At 41.7% G+C, this 22415-nt stretch overlaps 1 protein-coding gene across 1 annotated transcript in view; it reads right to left on the bottom strand.

Moving 5' to 3' along the window:
- Positions 1–22415, bottom strand: part of AMPdeam (AMP deaminase) — a 317845-nt gene that overhangs the window by 71842 nt on the left and 223588 nt on the right. The window contains exon 15 of the mRNA XM_080277977.1: positions 7754–7885. Within this exon, the coding sequence (XP_080134103.1) occupies positions 7754–7885 (132 nt within the window). The remainder of the gene's footprint in view (positions 1–7753; positions 7886–22415) is intronic.

Raw genomic sequence — 22415 nt, 5'->3', positions numbered from 1 at the left:
AGGGAGGCTGCAATGGATCGTGCAGCGTGGAGAGCCGCCATTAGGTGACCAAGGCCGGCACATGCAAGCACGTTGGAGCCTTTAAAAATGAAACGACCACAAGGAGGAAAGGAAACTTATTATCAGTGACCACACGTTTTATGGTAAGGCTATCAGGTGTAGTTGTCAATTTCGGATGCTAGAATTTGCGGTTATTTGTGAGCAAAGTCTGGGAAATAAAAATGACAGATCCCATAAACCATGGTATTCAAACTTTAGATGTTTGAATTTTTGAGGCTGCACTGTATATTACAAATAAAGTCTGCTGTGTGTTCATACACATCTGGCAACTAATACAATGAATGGATGAAGTGGGCAATATGTTTTATTAAGCTCTCTGATTGTTTGTTTTTTTAGTTAGTTGATTTCCGGGGAGGGGCACTAACCCTCCGCCAACCCTTTAGTCGCCTTTTACGACAAGCAGGGATAGTGGGGGAGTATTCTTGAAAACCCCCCCTACCCCCAGGGGTAGGTTCTTTGAATGCAGTGATAAGAAACAGGGAAGTGAGCATGGAAGTGAAAAAGTTACTACATGACAGTATTGTGATACCAACTCTAACGTACGGAAGTGAAGCTTGGACGTTGTTGGAAGGACACAAGTCAAGAGTGAGAGCAGTGGAAATGAGTTATTTAAGAGGAGCCTGTGGAGTCACATGGAGAGACAGGCTGACAAATGAGGATCTAAAGCAGTGTTGTGGTGTGGATGTGGATGTGATAGGAAGCGTTATATAAACACACTGAGGTGGTTTGGCCATGTGGAGAGGATGGAGGGTGAAAGACTGACGAAGAGAGTGTATGTGAGTGAGGTGGAGGGGGGAAGAGGGAGGGGGAGGCCGAGGATGAGATGGAGGGATGGGGTGGAGAGGTATATGAGAGAGGGGGGTGTGAGTTGGGAGCAGGGCAGTGAAATGGCGGGGGACAGGGCGACTTGGAGGCGATTTGTTTGTGGCCACCCCAAACGGGATTGAGGCATCTGGCAATAGATAGATAGATAGAAGCTCTCTGATATAACATTATATTTGGTTTACATCTAATGGATGAATACACATGGCCTCTTGAGCACTATGACTGGAATTCAACTGAGAATTCCTCACTGAAAGAATCATTGTGTAATTCATTTCATATGTGAAATATCTTGGTTGTTAAGAATGAAACAAAATCCAGTGCCAGTTGGGCATCAGGGTTTATCAGTTCTACTCCTCTGACTGATCTGATTATTAAAACCTGCAACCTCTTTTCTCTTACTGCTGCCACTTAAGTCAATTTTATCTTGATAACTTGATAGTACTTTGCTTTGGGGGGTTTAACAGTATGGACGACAGCCCTTCCTGCTAACATAAAATGCAAATAATTCTGCTCAGTCTGAGGGAAGTGCCATGCACGTTTTACTTTCCTATGTTGTCTACACAAAGAACTGATAGATGGACCACACTACAGAGAATTATCATGTACAATCATTGTCTTTACTACTTCAGGACAATGATGGTCAAAGACAGATCCAAGCTCATTATTATGCATGTATTTTTCCAAATCACCGGAAGTAAGATAAGAAAATTAGTGCTGCTTAAATACTGATCAATTTCACAACACATGATGGTCCATAATTTCTAAATTTGATCTTTTTATAAGGAGGTGATTTGGGGGATTTCAAACCTGAAAATAATCAAAGTGTGGTCAGAGATGATGGGATCAACTGAATGAACCTCAACATCCAATATGTGACTGCAACCAGCAAGGGATAAGATCAAGTTGAGGACATGGCCAGAGATATGAGTCGCCTGATACATATGACCAAAAAAGTATTTTGGTCAATCAGTTCAACGAATTCTGCAGAAAAGGGTTTCAACTGAGAGTTGTTAATCCAATATTGTACTCACCACAAACAATAGGTCCACCAAAGTTTAAGTAGAAATGCTTCTAGAAACAAGCCAGATTCCTCTAAAAAGCATTGATCCATGCCAGGACGATCTGGTTGATAAACATTTGCAGTTCTAAAAATTTGCTGATGAAAATTTATTAATATTTTCATAAATACAAACAAAGAAGTGAAAAAGTCAGAATTTACGTTAGAAACATTCGTGAGTGCCATGGAATAGATGGGTGGTACAGCTCCACCTGAATGGCTGGCAATGGGCCTGGGAACACTTACAGAATGTGTCTTGGACTAGGCACTTGGAACAATACTTATATCAGAGCCAGGCACACAAGATTCAGTAAAACACAAAGTGACGTGTTCATGCTGATTTGAAAGTTCATTAATATTCTCTAGCTTGTTTCAAATCAAATGATGTATAGATGAGTTTTAACTGACTGCAGGAGGGAGTTGTCAGTATTTCTAGTGGACAAAATTGGTGTTCCTATTTAATCAGTTCCTGTGGAAAGTCACAAGGACAATCTCTAACATCTATCTATTGCCAGATGCCTTAATCCCGTAAGGGGTGGCCACAAACAAATTGCCTCTATGTCGCCCTGTCCCCAGCCATTTCACTGCCCTGCTCCCAGCTTACACCCCCCCCCCTCTCTCATATACCTCTCCACTCCGTCCTTCCACCTCATCCTTGGTCTCCCCCTCCCTCTCCCATACTTCACTCACATACACTCTCCTCATCAGTCTCTCACTCTTCATCCTCTCCACATGGCAAAACCACCTCAATGTGTTTCTCCAAACACTTCCTATCACATTCACAACCACACCACAACACTCCTTCACATTTCCATCTGTCAGTCTGTCTCTCCATGTCACTCCACATGCTCCTCTCAAATAACTCATTCCCACTACTTTCACTCTTGGCTTCTGTCCCTCCAACAAGGTCCAAACTTCACGTACATACATAGAAGCTGGTACCACAATAATGTCATGTAGTAATTTTTCACTTCCATGCTCACTTCCCTGTTTCTTATCACTGCTTTCAAGGAACCAGCAACCTTTCTTCCCTGCTGCACCCTTTCAAGCACCTCACCCTCTAAACTTCCATCCTTACTCATCACACTACTCAATTACTTAAATGCACTCACATTTTCCATTTCCTCATCATCCAACCTCACTGTACACTCACTAACTTCACTTCTCTCAAAGACCTCAATTTTACTCTTCCCTACATTCACCTTTAGATTCCGTTTCATACACACTCTCCCAAACTCATCCACCAAGCCTCATAGCTCCCCTTCGTCTTCACTTAACAGCACACTATCATCTGCAAACAACAGCACAGGGAGTTTCCAAACACTGCCCTCTCTCATTAGGGCCACTCCAACATCCACTGGCTTACCTTGTATCTCATTTATAACCCCATCCATATACAGATTGAACAACCATGGAGACATGACACATCCTTGTTTCAATCCAACATTCAAATAGAAAAATTCACTCAGTTCACTATCTACATGCGCTGCAGCTTAGCACCCTCATAAATAAACTTCACAGCATTCAACAACTTCCCATCTACTCCATATATTCTTAATACTTTCCACAAATCCTTGTCTATCCATCCTGTCATATTCTTTCTCCAAATCCATGAAGGCCGCTTACAACTTCCTTCCCTTCTCTAGAAACTATTCCACTAAAGATTTAATAATGAATATCTGATCTACACAATCTCTTCACTGCCTAAAACCTCCCTGTTTTTCTCCAACTAAGTCCTCTGTTATTTCCCTAACTCTGTCATCCTACCATATACTTTTCCTTTTACACTAAGAAGACAAATGCCCCTATGATTACCACACACTTCTTTTTCCCCTTTTCCTTTGTCTATCTATCTATCTATTGCCAGACGCCTCAATCCCGTTTGGGGTGGCCACAAACAAATCGCTTCCAAGTTGCCCTGTCCCCCGCCATTTCACTGCCCTGCTCCCAACTCACACCCCCCTCTCTCATATACCCCTCCACCCCATCCCTCCATCTCATCCTCGGCCTTCCCCTCCCTCTTCCCCCCTCCACCTCGCTCACATACACTCTCTTCGTCAGTCTTTCACCCTCCATCCTCTCCACATGGCCAAACCGCCTCAGTGTGTTCCTCATAACGCCTCCCATCACATCCACATCCACACCACAACGCTCCTTTATATCCTCATTCGTCAGCCTGTCTCTCCACGTGACTCCACAGGCTCCTCTTAAATAACTCATTTCCACTGTTCTCACTCTTGACTTGTGTCCTTCCAACAATGTCCAAGCTTCACTTCTGTACGTTAGAGTTGGTATCACAATACTGTCATGTAGTAACTTTTTCACTTCCATGCTCACTTCCCTGATTCTTATCACTGATTTCAAAGAACCAGCAACCTTTCTTCCCTGCTGTACCCTTTCAAGCACTTCACCCTCCAAACCTCCATCCTTACTCATCACACTACCCAAGTACTTAAACGTACTCACATTTTCCAATTCCTCACCATCCAACCTCGCAGTACATTCACTAACTTCACCTCTCTCAAAGACCATCACTTTACTCTTCCCTACATTCACCTTTAGATTCCGTTTCTTACACACTCTCTCAAACTAATCCACCAAGCCTTGCAGCTCCCCTTCGTCTTCACTCAACAACACAGTATCATCTGCAAACAACAGTACAGGGAGTTTCCAAACACTATCCTCTCTCACCAGGGCCACTCCAACATCCACTACCCTACCTTGTACCTCTTTTATTACCCCATCCATGTACAGATTGAACAACCGTGGAGACATGACACATCCCTGTTTCAAACCAACTTTCAAAGAGAAAAATTCACTTAGTTCACCATCCACACACACTGCAGCCTTCGCACCATCGTACATACTCTTCACAGCATTCAACAACTTCCCATCTACTCCATATATTCTTAACACTTTCCACAATCCTTGTCTATCCACCCTGTCATATGCTTTCTCCAAATCCATGAAAGCCGCATACAACTTCTTTCCCTTCTCTAGAAACTTTTCCACTAAAGATCTAAGAATGAATATCTGATCTACACAACCTCTTCCCTTCCTAAAGCCTCCCTGTTCTTCTCCAACTAATTTCTCTGTTCTTTCTCTAACTCTGTCTATAAGTATCCTACCATATACTTTTCCTATTATACTAAGAAGACAAATGCCCCTATGATTACCACACACTTCTTTTTCCCCTTTTCCTTTGTACAAGGGAATAATTATACCTGACTTCCAATCCTCCAGGACTCTACCTTCCTCCCAGGCCAATCTGCACATCTTCCACATCCATTCTACTACTATCTCTCCCCCATGCTTCAGCATTTCACCACACACTCCATCAATTCCTGGGGCTTTCCCCGATTTAACTTTCTTCATTGCTTCCACAACTTCTATCCTACTGATTTCTTCCTGTCATCTCACCTCCCTCCTTCTCCCAGCCATTCCCCAGCCACTTATACTCGCATTACTTCCATCCTCTACGTTCAACAAGTCCTTAAAGTGTTCTCTCCATTCTCCCTTCTCCACTAGTAATCTACCATTTTTATCTTTCACTCCCCTGCTAACTTCACTTCCACCCTGTCTTACTCTTTTCACTTCTCTCCAGAACATTTTCTTACAGTCCTTTGTACAGGAGAATAATTATACCTGACTTCCAATCCTCCGGGACTCTACCTTCCTCCCAGGCCAATTTGCACATCTTCCACATCCACTCTACTACTATCTCTCCCCCATGCTTCAGCATTTCACCACACACTCGATTAATTCCTGGGGCTAACAGATGGAGAGAAAAAAAGAAAAAAAAAATCTGACCGAGAATCAACAGCAGTATCTCAACGCCCTACAGAAGAGAAGTTTATGCATTTGGGGGAGTCTTTGTTATCACAGTCTTTATGGGCTTTAACACAAAAAACACATCTGGGTTCTAGTACAATTCTCAGATGTGTGACCAAGACCCTGACAGTGGTGACACTGCATGACTCAAAACCTGTCAAAGGCACAGTATCTTGCAAGACCTAAACAGATAAAACTGCTCTGTTCTACAGTGGAGTGCACTTTGCTCTGTTCTCCAATGGAGTGGACTTTGCTCTGTTCTACAGTGGAGTGCACTTTGCTCCATTCTACAATGCAGTGCACTTCAGGAGACATCTTAATTTATGATGACATTTACAGTATCATTCTTAATTCTTTTAGAGAGACGGCTGAGAATACAACCATTTTCTACAAGCATCTCCATTTTGTTGTTCTTATCTAAAATCCTTGGAATGATGTCAGCGTCATCCAGAGAAAGAAAAAGGCCTATTATGGTCATCTCTGGCAGTATTTTCTTTGACTCAGATACTTGGCAAATAGCATCAAAACCAAAACATGATTTCAATGTGTGCTAGCACCTGCTTACCTCTCTGTGGACAGCTTAAAAATAAGAGCCCCTGATCTTATTTCCTTACAGCTATTAACTAGAATAGACTTCAGTGCCCTCTCCATGCCTCCAGATAACCTAGACTTATCATTCTCAGTGCAATCCTTTTGTTTCATCACCAATATTAGCTGGCTAGGTTCTGTCCTGTCAGGAATCAGATTGGTGATGGGATCATCTCTTTCCTTCTGCAGCTCCTTCAGTTCTTGTTTCAAGATGCCTCCAAATGATATCAAGGGTTCATGGCGAGTTGCCTCAGTAACATAAATCTTACCTTCCACTTTCAACCTTGAAAATATATCTACCATAAAACTGCCAAGAGCTCCATTCAAAAGCACCTAACCCCTATTTGCAATCTCACCTTTCCATACCTGCTCTGGTAGTCCCCATACTGCAGCTACCACAGTACCATCGGATTCACATGTGACGTGATGCCATTTACTGCAATGTCAAAAGCTCAGTGCCTTGGATGATTTTGCAAGAGATTTTCTGCATCCTAAATGAGTCTTATCAGCCATGTTTTGCCAACTGAGCTTGTTGATTTTAACAGAAACCAGTAAGAAAGGATATTGACAAGATGGAAAAAAGAAGAAAAGAAAACAAAGAAAAACTGCTTCATGTTAAGCAGCACCCTCCCCCGTTGATTTCACTTGTGGACACTAGGCATATGAACAGTGTACACCCTACCTCTTACATATAAGGGTGGGGATAGGTGCTAATACTAATATCTAATCAATTGCTAATACCCACATCCATCCATCCATCATCCAATCCTATGTCACCCCATGAGAAGCGTAGGAGCCCGGGGCTAGGCAAGTTGGTCCTGACATTTAAGATGACAGTGACCAGCCTCACTCATCCCTTAATGGCATTATGTGAGCAATAAACCCTAACCACCCCCTGGATATAAACCTGCACCGGTTCAATTCGACTGGAGCACCTTACTCACCCACTAAACCACCAGGCGCCATAATTTGGTTATATGGTTACTACCCAGTGTAGTAAATGATTTCCTGGTGTACAGGAAACCATGTGGCTTGTCACTCTATGTAGAGTCAACCATAGGCAGAAGGATGAGGAAAGAATGAAGGAAAGAAAGACAGAAGAGGAAGGAAAGAAGGAAGAGAGGAAAGGGCAGACAAAGCAGCACTGCACTGAGTGAGTGGATGGGGAGTGCCCACACCTACCACAAACAAACAGGAAAAAGGTGGTCAGTCGTTATGCAACAGCACACCTTAGATACACCTCATTGGTTACAATATTGCCACTGCACAAAGTACAGTAATCCTGATGATAAATAATTTTTCACAGATAATACTGTACATAAAACCTCACCATGGTATACAGTAAGCATTTACCACCATTGCAGACAGCAACTGGTCAGCAATGTGTCTTACATGTAGTAGATGTAGTATGCATAGGGTGGGTTCTCTGTGTCGGTCCAGTTCTGAGGTGCAGGGGTGTCCTTGTCTAATGCCAAGTTCTCTGGTTTGCTCTCATCATCTACGCTGTCAAAGCCAATAACGTACCTGTGTGGGGGCAGCAGAGTTACAACATGTGACAATTAAGGCAGTATACATAATATATAACTCTCTTGAGTAAATGGGAAAACATATACAATGGTAAGAAGTCAAATTATTTCTTAATGATACCAGGCAACTTTAACCATCTTTGGAGATAATCCTAGCAAGAAGGGTTTCTGAAGCCTATATGTAACCTCTCAATTCTGAATCTCACCCAAGTTGAATAAAATAATCTCAAAACAGCTAGAATAGAAGAACACTGTACTGTGTATTCCATCCATCCATCCATCCATCATCCAATCATACGCTGCCCCATGAGGAGCGTAGGAGCCTGGGGCTAGGCAAGTTGGTCCTGACATTTAAGATGAGAGTGACCAGCATCACTCATCCCTGAGTGGCATTACGTGAGCAATAAACCCCAACTGCCCCTTGGATATAAACCTTCACTGGCTCAATCCGACTGGAGCGCCGTAATTACCTACTAAACCACGAGGCGCCAAAATTTGGTTATATGGGTACCACCCAGCATAGTAAATGGTTTCCAAGTGTACAGGAAACCATTTGGCTTGTCACTCAGTGTAGAGTCACCCACAGGCAGAAGGAAGAGGAAAGAATGAAGGAAAGAAAGACAGAAGTGGGAGTGTAAAGTCATCCCTAAGCAGAAGGACTAGGAAAGAATGAAGGGAAGAAAGACAGAAGAGGGTGGATGGAAAGATGGATGGAGGAGAGGAAAGGGCAGACACCCGACAGCAGCACTACATCGAGTGAGTGGATGGTGGGCGCTCCCACCTACCACAAATCTGATAATAAAAATAATAATAATAATAATAATAATAATAATAAAAATAATCTGGTCTTTGGTTTCTCAAAAGTGCCAGTTCTTCCACTGGGAATTCACTGGTGCTCGACAAACATGTACAGTAAAAGTCCTATTAGTCAGCATCTACATGACCAGACTGATGATGAGAAACTGAATTTGCCAAATAACTGAAAAACCTACTCACTCAATACTTTAAATGTATTGGTGAACACTGTCATCACCACTTATGGTATTACAACTGTGTTTGGAGAGAGTACTGTATACTGTACAATACTGTAATCAATGCAGTACTACACCTGAATCTGAAATATATATAAATTAGTGAACATGTACAAGTGTAATGACACAGTAGGCATACAAGTCACAGACAACACTTCCTGGATGGCCAAAATCTATCTATCTATCTATAGCCCGACACCCTAACCCAGCAAAGGGTGGCCACAGACAAAACACCTCCAAGTCGCTCTGTCACCCACCATTTGACTACCCTCCCCCCAACTCACCCCCCCCTCCCTAATATAACTCTCAACTCCATCCCTCCACCTCATCCTCGGTCCACCCCTCCCTCTCCCTCCCTCCACCTCACCTACATACGCCCTCTTAGTCAGTCTTTCATTCTCCATTCTCTCCACATGTCCAAACCATCTCAGTGTATTTCTCCTAATCTTCTCAACCACATCCACCCCACAACATTCCTTCACTTCTTCATTCGTCAACCTGTCCCTCCATGTCACTCCACATGCTCCTCTCAAGTAACTCATTTCCACTGCTCTCACTCTTGACTTGTTCCCCTCTAGCAAGGTCCACGCCTCACTTCAATACGTCAGGGTAGGGATCACAATACTATCATGCAGTGACTTCTTAACTTCCATTACTCACCTCCCTATTTCTCATCACTGCTTTCAGTGAACCAACAACCTTCCTTCCCTGCTGTACCCTTTCACGCACTTCATCCCCCAAATTTCCATCCTTACTCATCACACTACCCAAGTACTTGAATGCACTCACATTCTCCATATCCTCACCATCCAACCTCACTGTACGTTCTGTGACTTCATTCCTCTCAAACACCATAACTTTACTTTAGTTTACATTAACTTTCAGCTTCCTCCTCCTACACACTGTCCCAAATTCGTTCACCAAACCTTGCAACTCCCATTCATCTTCACTCAACAATACTGTATCATCAGCAAACAGCAACACCGGAATCTTCCAAATCTCACCCTCATTCATTAGAGCCACCACCAAATCCACTGCCCTACCTTGCACCTCCTTTACAACCCCACCCATGTATACATTAAACAGCCATGGAGACATCACACAACCCTGTTTCAGTCCCACATTGAGATAAAAGAACTCACTCAGCTCACCATCCACTCACACCGTAGCCCTAGCTCCTTTGTACATACTCTTCACAGCACTCAACAATTTCCCCTCCACTCCATATATTCTTAATACCTTCCACATACCTTGCCTATCTATTCTGTCATAAGCTTTCTCCAAGTCCATGAAGGCAGCATACACTTTCTTTCCTTTCTCTAGATACTTCTCCACTAAACATCTTAGAACAAATATATGATCTACACACCCTTTTCCCTTCCTAAATCCCCTTTGTTCTTCTCCAACTAGCTCCTCTGTCATATGCCTAACTCTATCAATGAGTATTCTACCATATATTTTACCAGTCACACTAAGAAGGCAAATACCCTTATGGTTACCACATACTTCTCTCTCCCCTTTTCCTTTGTATAAATGAACAATTATACCTGATTTCCAGTCCTCTGGAACCCTTCCCTCTTCCCAAGCCAATCTACACAACCTCCATATCCACTCCACAACAATCTCACCCCCATACCTCAGCATTTCACCACACACTCCATCAATTCCTGGGGCCTTTCCCAACTTGATCTTCTTCACTGCTTCCGCTACTTCCGCCCTACTGATCTCTTCCTCCCTCCTCTCATCTCTTCTTCTCCCAGCCATTCCCCAACCACTTATACTCACACTGCTCTCACTCGCTTCATTCAACAAATCCTCAAAGTGCTCCTTCCATCTCCTCAATTTCTCTCTCTTCTCCACCAACAATCTATTATTCCTATCTATCTCCCCTACTATTTCCCCTTTCACATTGTCATCACTACTTATATTATTACAAATGAGTCTGGAATGAGTACTGTATACAGTACTCTCTCCAAACACAAAATAGTCAAAAAAATACATAAACTAGAGGCATATGAATTGGTAAGGTCTTTCTGATGAAAGTTAAACGTACATTTAGCGCTCATTCTTTTGTTCGTTTTTGTGTGTATACGTGAAAGGGAGAGTATTGATGCAAACAATAATGTATTCCATTAACCCCTTAATAACCTCCTGCATTGAACAACCCTTTACAGTACTGGTATCAGTGATGTCATGTTAGTGTGAGCTATAAAAAACTGTGATCAATTATGGGAAGGGAACGAAGGTCACTGGTATGTTTACATGACTCTACGTTACCATTTCAAGCAGTCAGGTGGTCGCTTAATCTCAGATGTTTTCGCCCATTTGGTAAATGCACCGTAACTTTATCAATTCTTCCATGAATCATAGTGAATCATAGCATGGTTTAGGAAGCTAAAAAACACATGACTAGGTGCGCCAGACGATTCTCTTCACACCTTTAAGAAAATTAAATGGAAGAAATTTAATCCATCTATAAGTACATAGAGTAAGTTTCTTCCATTCTTCTGATATCAATTTATTTTTCATAAAGATGTGAAGATAACTGTCTGGCGCACCTAGCAATGCGTTATTTAGCTTCCTGAACTCATGTTATGATTCGCTATGAGTCACAGAAGAACTGATAAAGTTTCGTTGCATTTACCAAATGGGTGAAAACATCCAAGATTAAGCGACCGCCTGACTGCTTGGAATTGTAGTGTAGAGTCGTGTAAACATACCAGTGACTTTCATTCCCTTTACATAATTGTTCACGTTTTTTTATTGCTCAAACTAACTCCACATCACTGACACCGGTACTGTAAAGGGTTGTTGAATGCCAGGGGTTAGTAAGGGGTTAATGGAATACATTACTGTTTGCATTAATACTCTCTCTTCCACATATAAACACAAAAACGAACAAAAGAATGAGCACTAAATGTACGTTAAACTTTCATCAGAAAGACCTTAACAATTCATATTCCCCAAGTTTATTTTATGTATTTTTCCAACTTTAGGTTAGGTTAGGTTTGGTTAAATTATTAGGTACAGTTAAATTCGGTTAGGTTAGGTTTAATCAAACAATTAGGACAGTCCCTTCCACCATTATGCTGAGGAATCAAAGTACAAGAGCTGTCACAGCCATACAGCTATAAACAACGAAGAAACAGATTTAACACGCAACGTTTATTTATGGGTAATGCATTACAGGATCAGTGGTTCAAGAATTAGCGAGCGGGCTTGGAACATAACCATTGCTAATGGGGGGGGGGGTACTGTACTATACGATACTGTAATCAATACAGTACTATACCTGAATCTGAAAAATGTAAAAACTAATGAACATATACAAGTGTAATGAAACAGTAGGCCTACGAGTCACAGATAACACTTCCTGGACTGCCGAGATGATTCTGGACATCTACCGAACAATCAGACTTTTGTAAATGGGACTATTTCTCAAATCTGCCGAAATATCGGATCTACCGAATAATCACCTGCCAAATAATAGGACTTTTACTGTACATTATTTTTACAATTACACTCAAACCTTGAGTACCGCGGGCAATAGCGACTGAACAAGGACCGTGGTACCCAAATCCGCGTCACTCAGACAATATGTTTAAATGTATAATGGTACAATGTGTTCTGGCAACTTTCCAGAACTCTCACTTTTACCCCTTCTTACCACCTAACCCCACGTAAATTACCCCCATTTGCACCCACCATCAGGTAAAACATTGAAAGAGATATAACTGTTGTAATTAAAAACATCAATGGTATTAAAAATAGCATTAACAAGAATAGAAGTTGGGATGGGTACCCTTTTGTTGATACATAACTCCCCGGTATTTTCCTTCCATCCCCTAACCCTAATGTTGTTGTCAAAGTTTTGCCTTCTCTCATATCATGTGGCTTTCAGGAGAGACCTTAGGCCATATGGTTAGACAAAAATTTATGGGTCTGGCAGTTTTAGAGTACGAAATAGAACGAAAATTTGTGCTAACAAGAAAAAATTACTTTCACTGTGTGTTCTCGTGGGTTAGCGTTCAGTTTCACATTTTTCGTTTGATATCGCGTTTCCCAACGCATTTCTGATAAACTAAACATATGGCTAAACTGCTCAATTAGTTCGAAATGTGTTGGGAAGAGCGATACCGAACGAAGAATGTGAAACGGAACGCTAACTCAGGAGAACACATGGATGAAAGAGTACCTTTTTTCTGGTTTGCAAACATTTTCGCTCCATTTTGTTCCCTAAAGCAGCCAGACCCGTAAATTTTAGTCTAACTATACAGCCTAACGTCTCTCCCAAAGGCCACATGATACGAGAAGACGAAACTTTGACAACAACTTTGGGGTTGGGGGGCAGGAGTAAAATACGTGGAGCTACGTATCAACAAAAGGGTACTCAGTGGAGGTGGTGTTGACCCAGTCCAACTTCTATTTTTGTTAATGCCATTTTTAATACCACTGATGTTTTTAATTACAACAGTTATATCTCTTTCAGTGTTTTACCTGATGGTGCGTATAGGTGGAGGTAAATACGTGGGGTAAGATGGTAAAAAGGGGTAAAAGTGAGAGTTTGCTTTCTCTGACACTCCACATAATGCCCTATAAGCTTCTCAGTCAGTTTCAGGATGACATATAAACCTTCACAACTGCCAGGACTGCATCACTTCCTACGCACGATCTTTATCTTCTCCCGGTCCTTCCAAATCGTTATGATGGTGCTTTCTTTTATGCTATGTTTTTTTTTTTGCCACTTTGGTATTTGTACGCTTAAAGCAGTGGAAGAACCTTACCAATTCAGTTCATATTCCTCCAGTTTGTTTTCTGTATTTTTCTGACTATTTTCAGGGTGGTAAATTACCTTTTCCTGCTGAAAAATTTCCCACTTTTTATCATCACGTTCCTTAAGCCATAACATGATTGTCTTGATGTACTCAAAGGTGATTTTCATCTCCCAACTTCCCAACTGGATGCTACGTTAGGTTAGGTTAAATTATAAGGTATAGTTACGCTAGGTTAGGTCAAGTTTAATCACTTAGGTTAGGACAGGCCCTAATTTTGCCGTAACCCTGATGTGTCAAACAAGTTGACAACAGCATACAACTTAAAACGACGGGGGAAACAGATTTGGTATGAAACGTTTACCTCCCAGAAGTAATCCGACAAACATAAGACTATCAGGAAGAAGAACGAAGAATGTGAAACTGAATGCTCACACGAGCAGAAGTATTTTGTGTGTGTGTGTGTGTGTGTGTGTGATTAGCAAACATTTTCGTTCAGTTTCGTCTCCTAAAACTCGAAACCCACATAACCGTGAGGTAGAGTCTGTGAGAAGTGAGAAAGGACTTGATTGCCGTATGCTCAGTCGGTCCTAAATGTGTTGGGAAGCATGAAACCGAACGAAAAATGTGGAACTGAACACTAACATGAACACGTAGACGAAAGTATTTTTTTCTAATTAGCAAACATTTTCGTTCCATTTCGTCCCCTAAAATTGCGAAACCCATTATGAGTGTGGGGTGGAACTAGGTGAGGCACGAGAAAGGATTGATAGCAGTATGCTCAGTTAGTTGGAAGTGTTGGGAAGCATTAAATCGAACGAAGAATGTGGAACTGAACGCTAACTTACGAGAACACATGGACGAAAGAGTAACTTTTCCTCAAATTAGCAAACATTTTCATTCCATTTCGTTACTTAAAACTGCAAAATCCATGATAATTGTGAGTAAGAACTAGATGAGGCATGAGAAAGGACTGATAACCATATGCCCAGTTGGTCCAAAATGTGTTGGGAAGCATGAAATCAAACGAAGAATGTGGAACTGAACTGTAACTTATGAGAACGCAAGGATTTTTTTTTTTTTCTGATTAGCATACATTGTCGTTCCATTTTGTCCCCTGAAATTCCCGAAACCCATAAATTTCGTCAAACCGTTCGACCTTGAGTTTGCCCAGGAAACATATTTCCATTCTGTATGCATATTCATAAAAACCACCAGGAACCCTCAGCCAGGAACAATGCTTGCCCATTCGTTTCAAAACTAACCATAGGTTTTTCACGAAAATATGCCCACTGTGCTTTCCAGGCAAAATTTCAGCAACCTAACCTGCCCTAACCTATCCCATCTCACTAGGGCTGTTTGGCTGAGGTGGCTGGCTGTGGTACTGAGATAAATACCCATACAGAATGGAAATATGCGCCCAGGAAATGTACCCAGAGGTTAAAGGGTGACGTCATAGCACGCGGCTTTCAAATTTCGTCCCCAGGCCAGTTGACTTCCCGCGTGAGCTCGAGTTTTTCCGCGTGTTGACATGACTTGTCTCATTATGCTGACCACGTTAGAACAAAAACGTGTTACTCAACCACGTGTTACTTAAGGATTGAGTGTACAAGTATTGTGACATATCTCATATACAAGCTTCATCAGTAAAAAAAAAAAAAATATGAAAGTGGTAATAATTAAACCCTATAATCATCCGGCATAGTACCTCTCTCCAGGTCGTAGCATTAAAAACAAAAAAAAAAAAAAAAAGCTTTCAGCTGTCTCTTAAAGGATTCAACAGAAGAGACTTGTCTCATAGACAATGGCAATCTATTATATAATCTAAGGGGCTCCATACAGAAAATTATGATCAGAGAAAAATGACTGGTGAACGGCTCCAGGCTCATCAAGACGCAAGGAATCATCTTGACTATGTAATATCGCACCTGGGCATGCCAATGGGAGTTTTAACAATTCAGCAAGATCCTTTGGTTCACCAGACTTAAAAACCTTGAATGTAATAACATACAGTTTAAATTCAGTTCTAGCCTTTACTGTTAACCAATGCAGCTCAGTTAGGAACAGGGTAGTCGAGGTTCTTGGGGGAAGACCAAAGATAAGCCTTGCTGCCCTGTTCAACATAGACTGAACTTTTGTTAGTATAGTATTTGGAAGACCAATCCACAGTGAATTACAATAATCAACATGAGACAAGACCACTGCATGGACCAATGTTAAGAGGCAACGTTTATTCAGGAATTTTCTCACACAATACAGATTTCTGATATGCAAGTTACACCCTCTGACAACCTGATTAACGTGAGGTGCTCCGAGCCAGAGGGCGACCATGCATTTTGCTTATTTTCGGTAATTAGTTGTTAAACTTTGACATGGCTAATTGTACAATGGTAAAATTATACTTATATGCATTTTATTGTTTAGCTTGAAAGTGCTAGCTAAGACAATTAAAATGGTGGTAAACATGACATGTTTAAAGTATATTACAGTTTGGTAATTAGATGTCAAAGCAAATAAGCAAAATGCACGGTCACCCCTCTGGTTCGGAATGCCTCATATGTTCTTTGTAATTTAAATTTGAATTAAAATAAACACCCAGTTTTCGAACAGAACTGACTGGATGAAGCTGTGACACACCAATGTTCAAAGCCAGGGCATTATCGGTGTCATCACCCCTTCTGTTTCCTCTGGTGATGATGATGATCTCAGTTTTACCATCATTCAGCTTAAGTTTCCTCCTAGCCATCCAAGTCTTCATATCAGACATTAGACATTCAAGCTTAGTCTTGGTATCATCAATATCTGACATCTTAACATAAAGCTGAGTGTTGTCAGCATAAAAATGATAGGACACATCATGAGCATCAAGTAGAGATGATAAACTGCTTGTGCAGACCTAAGTAGAAATGGACCCAAAACAGATCCCTGTGGGACTCTGAACAGTGGGGAAGCAGAATCACAGCTTGAGTAATCAACAACCACTCTCTGAGATCTGTCCAACAGATATGACTTATGGAGCAAAACAGCACTATCATGAACACCATAAAAATACAGATCATCCAACAATAATTTATGATCTACCGTATCAAAAGCTGCAGACAGATCCAACAAAACTAGGGGAGAGAGGACATCCCACTAATGATGTCTGCCACCAAGTCACTATGAATCCTTGTTAGTGTAGTTTCAGGTGAATGATATTTTCTGTATGCTGATTGAACAACGGGAACAACTCTGTTATGTTTCAGTAGTGGTATGAGTTGATCAAGCATGGCCCGCTCAATAATCTTGGACAAGAAAGACAGGTTAGAGATGGGATGACAATTTGTAATGTTCTCAGCATCAGGGCCATGTTTCTTGATTAGGGGCCTAAGCAGAGCATGTTTTGCAGACTGCACAAAACTGCTGTCTAAGAAGCACCTATTTATTATGTTGCAGATAAATTCTGCAGTGTGCTCATACACATCAGGCAGTTGTGACATGTTACACAGATCAAGTGGACAAAATGTTTTGTCAAGGTCTCTAATGTAACATTTGACTTTGTTTACATCCAATGTATGAAATGTTGAAAGCAAATGACCCCCAGTGCACTGTGACTGGAAGTCAACTGAGTACACTTCACTAGAAGAAATGTTGTCTAAATCATTTCTTATGCAAGTTATCTTAGTTGTAAAAAATGATGCAAAATCAGAAGCCAACTGTGCATCAGATACTGAAGTTGGATTAACAATTGCATTCCTCTGACCAACCAAACTATTCACAACTGCAGACAGTTTTTTGATCACCACCACATGAATCAATTTTATTTTGAAAATACCTAGCCTTTTGGGCTTTTACAGTGTGAACAACTGCTCTTCTCGCAAAAACATACCACAAACGAATTAATTCGGTCCGCTGCAAGCGCCACTCACGTTCTGCTTTTCTATGTTGCCTAGGCAAAAAATTAATGGATGGACCCTACCATGGAGAATTATCATGTACAATTATTGTTTTCACTACCTCAGGACAATAATGATAAAAAACTGACCTAAGCTCATTGTTATCTGTATCAACCAATTCATTAGAAGAAAGATTTGAAGAATCAATGTAGCTTAAACGATGATCCATTTCAAGAGGGGGGGGGGGGGGGTTGGTGATAGCCAATACCCTCTTCAGACACAAAATGATCCATAGGTATATGTGGCACGTGATGAGAAGGGTGGGTGGTGAACTGAATGAATGGAAGGCAATGACTGATCATGTGTGTGTGGACAATATGATAAGAAGGTGTGTAATGGATGCAAGAGCATATAGAAGTTGGGGGAATGGACTTTCTGACCACCACTTGGTGATGGTGAGAATCAAAGTCCAAATGAAATGAAGAAGTAGAAGAAGGGAAGGACAGGAGGAAGTAGTTCATACAAGGTGGGTGGAAATGTTACAGGAGGATGGAAAAAAGGCAGAATATAAGAGAGAAGTGGAGGAGTAATTGGATAAATATGGATTGGAGCAGATGGGGGATGTGGAAGGTGTGTGCAAGATATTCATAGAAGAAATATGTGCAACATGTGGGGTGGTGTGTGGGGTGAAGAGAAGACGAAAGGGGGTACAGGGAGGAGCATGGTGGAATGAAGAGGTGAGAGAGGCTGTGGCACAAAAGATGAAACCATGTAGTGAGTGGATGAGAAGCAGGGGCGTGGAAGAAGTTGAGAGATGGAAGAGAGAGCTATATGCAGAAGGGAAGGGAGAGGTGACAAGATTAGTAAGAGAGAGTAAGAAGAGAATGGATGAGGAATTTGAAAGGAACCTGGGTGTAAAGTGGAGGAAATGTACGAAAGTGTTCTGGAAAGAGATAAAGAGTGTTAGACAGGATGTCAAAGAAGTTAGATGGGGAGAGAAAGATAAAAATGCTTGATTACTAGTGGAGACGGGAGCAAAAGTGAGCAGATGGAGAGAACACTTTAAGGAATTGCTGAACATAGACAGCAAAAGTAATGCATGTACAAGGGGCTGGGAATTACTGGGAGACGGAGGAATGTGACAAGAGAGGAAGAAATCAGCGGAGTGGAAGTTGTGGAAGCAGTGACGAAAGTCAAAATGGGGAAAGCCCCAAGAATTGATGGAATGTGTGGTGAAATGCTGAAGCATGGGGGAGAGATAGTAGTGAAACAGATGAGGATGATGTGCGTGCAGATTGGCCTGGGAGGAAGGTAAAGTCCCGGAGGATTGCAAGTCAGGTATAATCATTCCTCTGTACAAAGGAAAAGAAGAAAAAGGAGTGTTTGGTAATCATAGTTGCATTTGTCTTCTTAGTATAATAGGAAAGTATATGGTAGGATACTTATTGACAGAGTTTGGGAAATAACAGAAGTATTAGTTAGAAGAGAACAGGGAGGTTTCAGGAAAGGAAGAGGTTGTGTGGATCAGATATTCTTAGATCTTTAGTGGAAAAATTTCTAGAGAAGGGAAAGAAGTTGTATGCAGCCTTCATGGATTTGGAAAAGGCATTGACAGGGTGGATTGACAAGGACTGTGGGAAATATTAAGAGTATATGGCGCACATGGGAAGTTGTTGAATGCTGTGAAGATTATGTATGAGGGTGCTAAGGCTGAAGTGCATGTGGACAGTGAACTGAGTGAATTTTTCTACTTGAAGGTTGGATTGAAACAGGGATGTGTCATGTCTCCGTGGTTGTATCTGTATATAGATGGGGTTATAAATGAGATACAAGGTAGGTCAGTGGATGTTGGAGTGGCCCTAATGAGAGAGGGCAGTGATTGGAAACTCCCTGTGCTGTTGTTTGCAGATGATAGCGTGCTGTTAAGTAAAGACAAAGGGGAACTGCACGACTTGGTGGATGAGTTTGGGAGAGTGTGTATGAAACGGAATCTAAAGGTGAATAGGGAAGAGTAAAGTTAGGGTCTTCGAGAAACGTGAAGTTTGTGAATGTACAGTGAGGCTGGATGAGAAGGAAATGGAAAATGTGAGTGCATTTAAGTACCTGGGTAGTGTAATGAGTAAGGATGGAAGTTTAGTGGGTGAAGTGCTTGAAAGGGTACAACAAGGAAGAAAGGTTGCTGGTTCCTTGAAAGCAGTGATAAGAAACAGGAAAGTAAGCATGGAAGTGAAAAAGTTACTACATGACACTATTGTGATACTAACTCTAATGTATGGAAGTGATGCTTGGACCTTGTTGGAGGGACAGAAACCAAGAATGAGATCAGTGGAAATGAGTTATTTGAGAGGAGCATATGGAGTCACATGGAGAGACAGATTGACGGATGGGAATGAGAAGGAGTGTTGTGGGGTGGATGTGGATATGATAGGAAGTGTTTGGAGAAACACACTGAGGTGGTTTGGCCATATGGAGAGGATGAAGAGTGAAAGACTTATGAGAAGAGTGTATGTGAGTGAGGTGGAGGCCAAGGATGAGATGAAGGGATAGAGTGGAGAGGTATATGAGAGAGGGGTGTGTGAGCTGGGAGCAGGGCAGTGAATTGGCAGTGGACAGGGCGACATGGAGGCGATTTGTCTGTGGCCACCCCTTATGGGTTTAAGGCATCTGACAATAGACAGATGAATAGAATGGCAGTCAACCTTCCTGTAATTTCTGAACCTGATGACCTTTTTATAGGAAGGGGATTTTGGGATATCACAACTACGAGTGATCAGAGCATGATCAGAGATGAGGGGGTCAACTGTGTCAACCTCCACATCAGATATACGCCTGCAACTAACAGGGGACAAGATCAGGTCAAGGATATGACTGAAGACATGAGCTGGATCACTCATATGATTGAAAAACTTATTCTGGGTGATCAACTCAAGGAATTCTGAAGAAAATGGTACAAGAACAAATTTTGCCTTTTACAACAATTTTGACCCACTAAATACATACTGGTAAATAATGTTATGGGAGGTATCAGAAACACACAAAGGCATGGTAGTTAACCCCTTTGCCAGGATGACTTACCCTGTATGTCATTTCTAGGTAACAGGAGCATACAAGGACATTTCCAGGACGTCAAAAGCCGATGCTTTACCATGGGGATAGGAGAGGACAGTCTAAAGCTTCCTAGCTCCTCCTCCTACTATTCAGATATGGTACTGGTGGGAAGATAAGCTCGTGGCAAAGTGGTTAAGGGGTTAGGCATGTAGAGAAAGGCTTATACTGTATATGAAAAGGGCACTGTAAGGAAGGAACATGTACCATAGAGAGACCTCAGATGGGTTTGAAAAAAGGAGTTCTAGGGCCAGGGGTGGAGAGTTAGTAGTCTCCACCTCCTGGGATGAACTCCTCTAGTAGGGCCTCATCTTTGAATCCCTCATGGCCATCAGGAACCAAAGAAACTGCATCAACACTGTCAGCAGAAACCAGCTCAGGTACATGATAATGAAAATTGCTATAGCCATGGGATGTGTATGTGTGTGTGTGTGTGTGTGTGTGTGTGTGTGTGTGTGTGTCAGTGTATCTACCTACTTGTGATATACAGGAAATGAGCTACGCTCATGGGGTCCTGTCTCTGTTTCTCAGTATGTCAAATTTAGCTTTAAATTCATTTAAGTTTTTAGACTGGACGATCTCTTTGTCAAGGCTATTCCACAGGTCCATTCATGTATAAGGAAAACTATAGTTCTTGATATCCTTCAAGCAACTTGACTTCTTCAGTTTCATTCTGTGTCCTCTTGTTACTCTCCTATCCCATACAAACAGATCTTATCTGTCAATTTTATCTACTCCCATCATGGTCCTAAACACTGCAATCATGTCACCCTTCTATTTCCTCTCCTCTGAGGAAGACAAATCCTGCTTTTCAGGCTTCTCTCTGTATGACAGATCTGCCAGACTGGGGACCATCTTGGTTGCTGTTCTTTGTATTCTCTCAATCTTGTTTATATCTTTCTTTTTGTGTGGGGACCACACTACTGCCGCATATTTCATCCTGGGGCAGATCATGGCTACCATCAATTTTTTCATCATCTCCTCATCCATATAATGAAATGCTACTCTTATGTTAGTCAAGAGTTTAGACGACTCTCTAACTGTCTTGTTAATATGTTTTTCAGGTGACAAACTATCCTGGACCAGCACTTCCAAATCTTTCTCTTCTCTCGCTTTTGTGATTGGTTCATTACCCAACAAATAATTCAGTGATGGCCTCTTGGTACTTTTACCCATTTCCAATATTTTACATTTCTTTGCATTGAATTTCATTTCCCACATCTGGTTCCAATCATGTATCCTATCCAGATCCTCCTGCAACATTTTAGAATCCTCCTCAACCTCTACCTTCCTCAAGATCTTTGCATCATCAGCAAACAGACTTGCATAACTGTTCACTCTATCTACCATATCATTTACATAAATCAGGATCATTACTGGCGCCAACACCGAGCCCTGTGGGACTCCACTTGTTACTTCCCTCCATCCAGACATCCTATCCTTTATTACTGTCCTCATTTGTCTGTCTCTCAAAAAGTCTCTCATCCATTCCAGGAGGTTCCCCTTCAGTCCTCCTATATGCTCTAGTTTCCACATTAGTCTCATATGGGGTACCTTGTCGAAGGCCTTCTCCAAATCTATATACACACAATCCATCCAACCTTCTCTCTCCTGTAGAATGTCAATTGCTCTTGAGTAAAAGCTCAACAGGTTGGAAACACATGACCTTCCACTTCTGAATCCGAACTGACATTCAGCCAAAATATTCATCTCTTCCAGATATTTTATCCATCTATCTTTCAGGA

This window comes from Coenobita brevimanus, chromosome 71 (assembly GCF_032717465.1).
Source record: "Coenobita brevimanus isolate Jiangsu-jjx chromosome 71, ASM3271746v2, whole genome shotgun sequence".
Classification (NCBI taxonomy): domain Eukaryota; kingdom Metazoa; phylum Arthropoda; class Malacostraca; order Decapoda; family Coenobitidae; genus Coenobita; species Coenobita brevimanus.
This window is presented reverse-complemented; position numbering and strand designations above follow the sequence as displayed.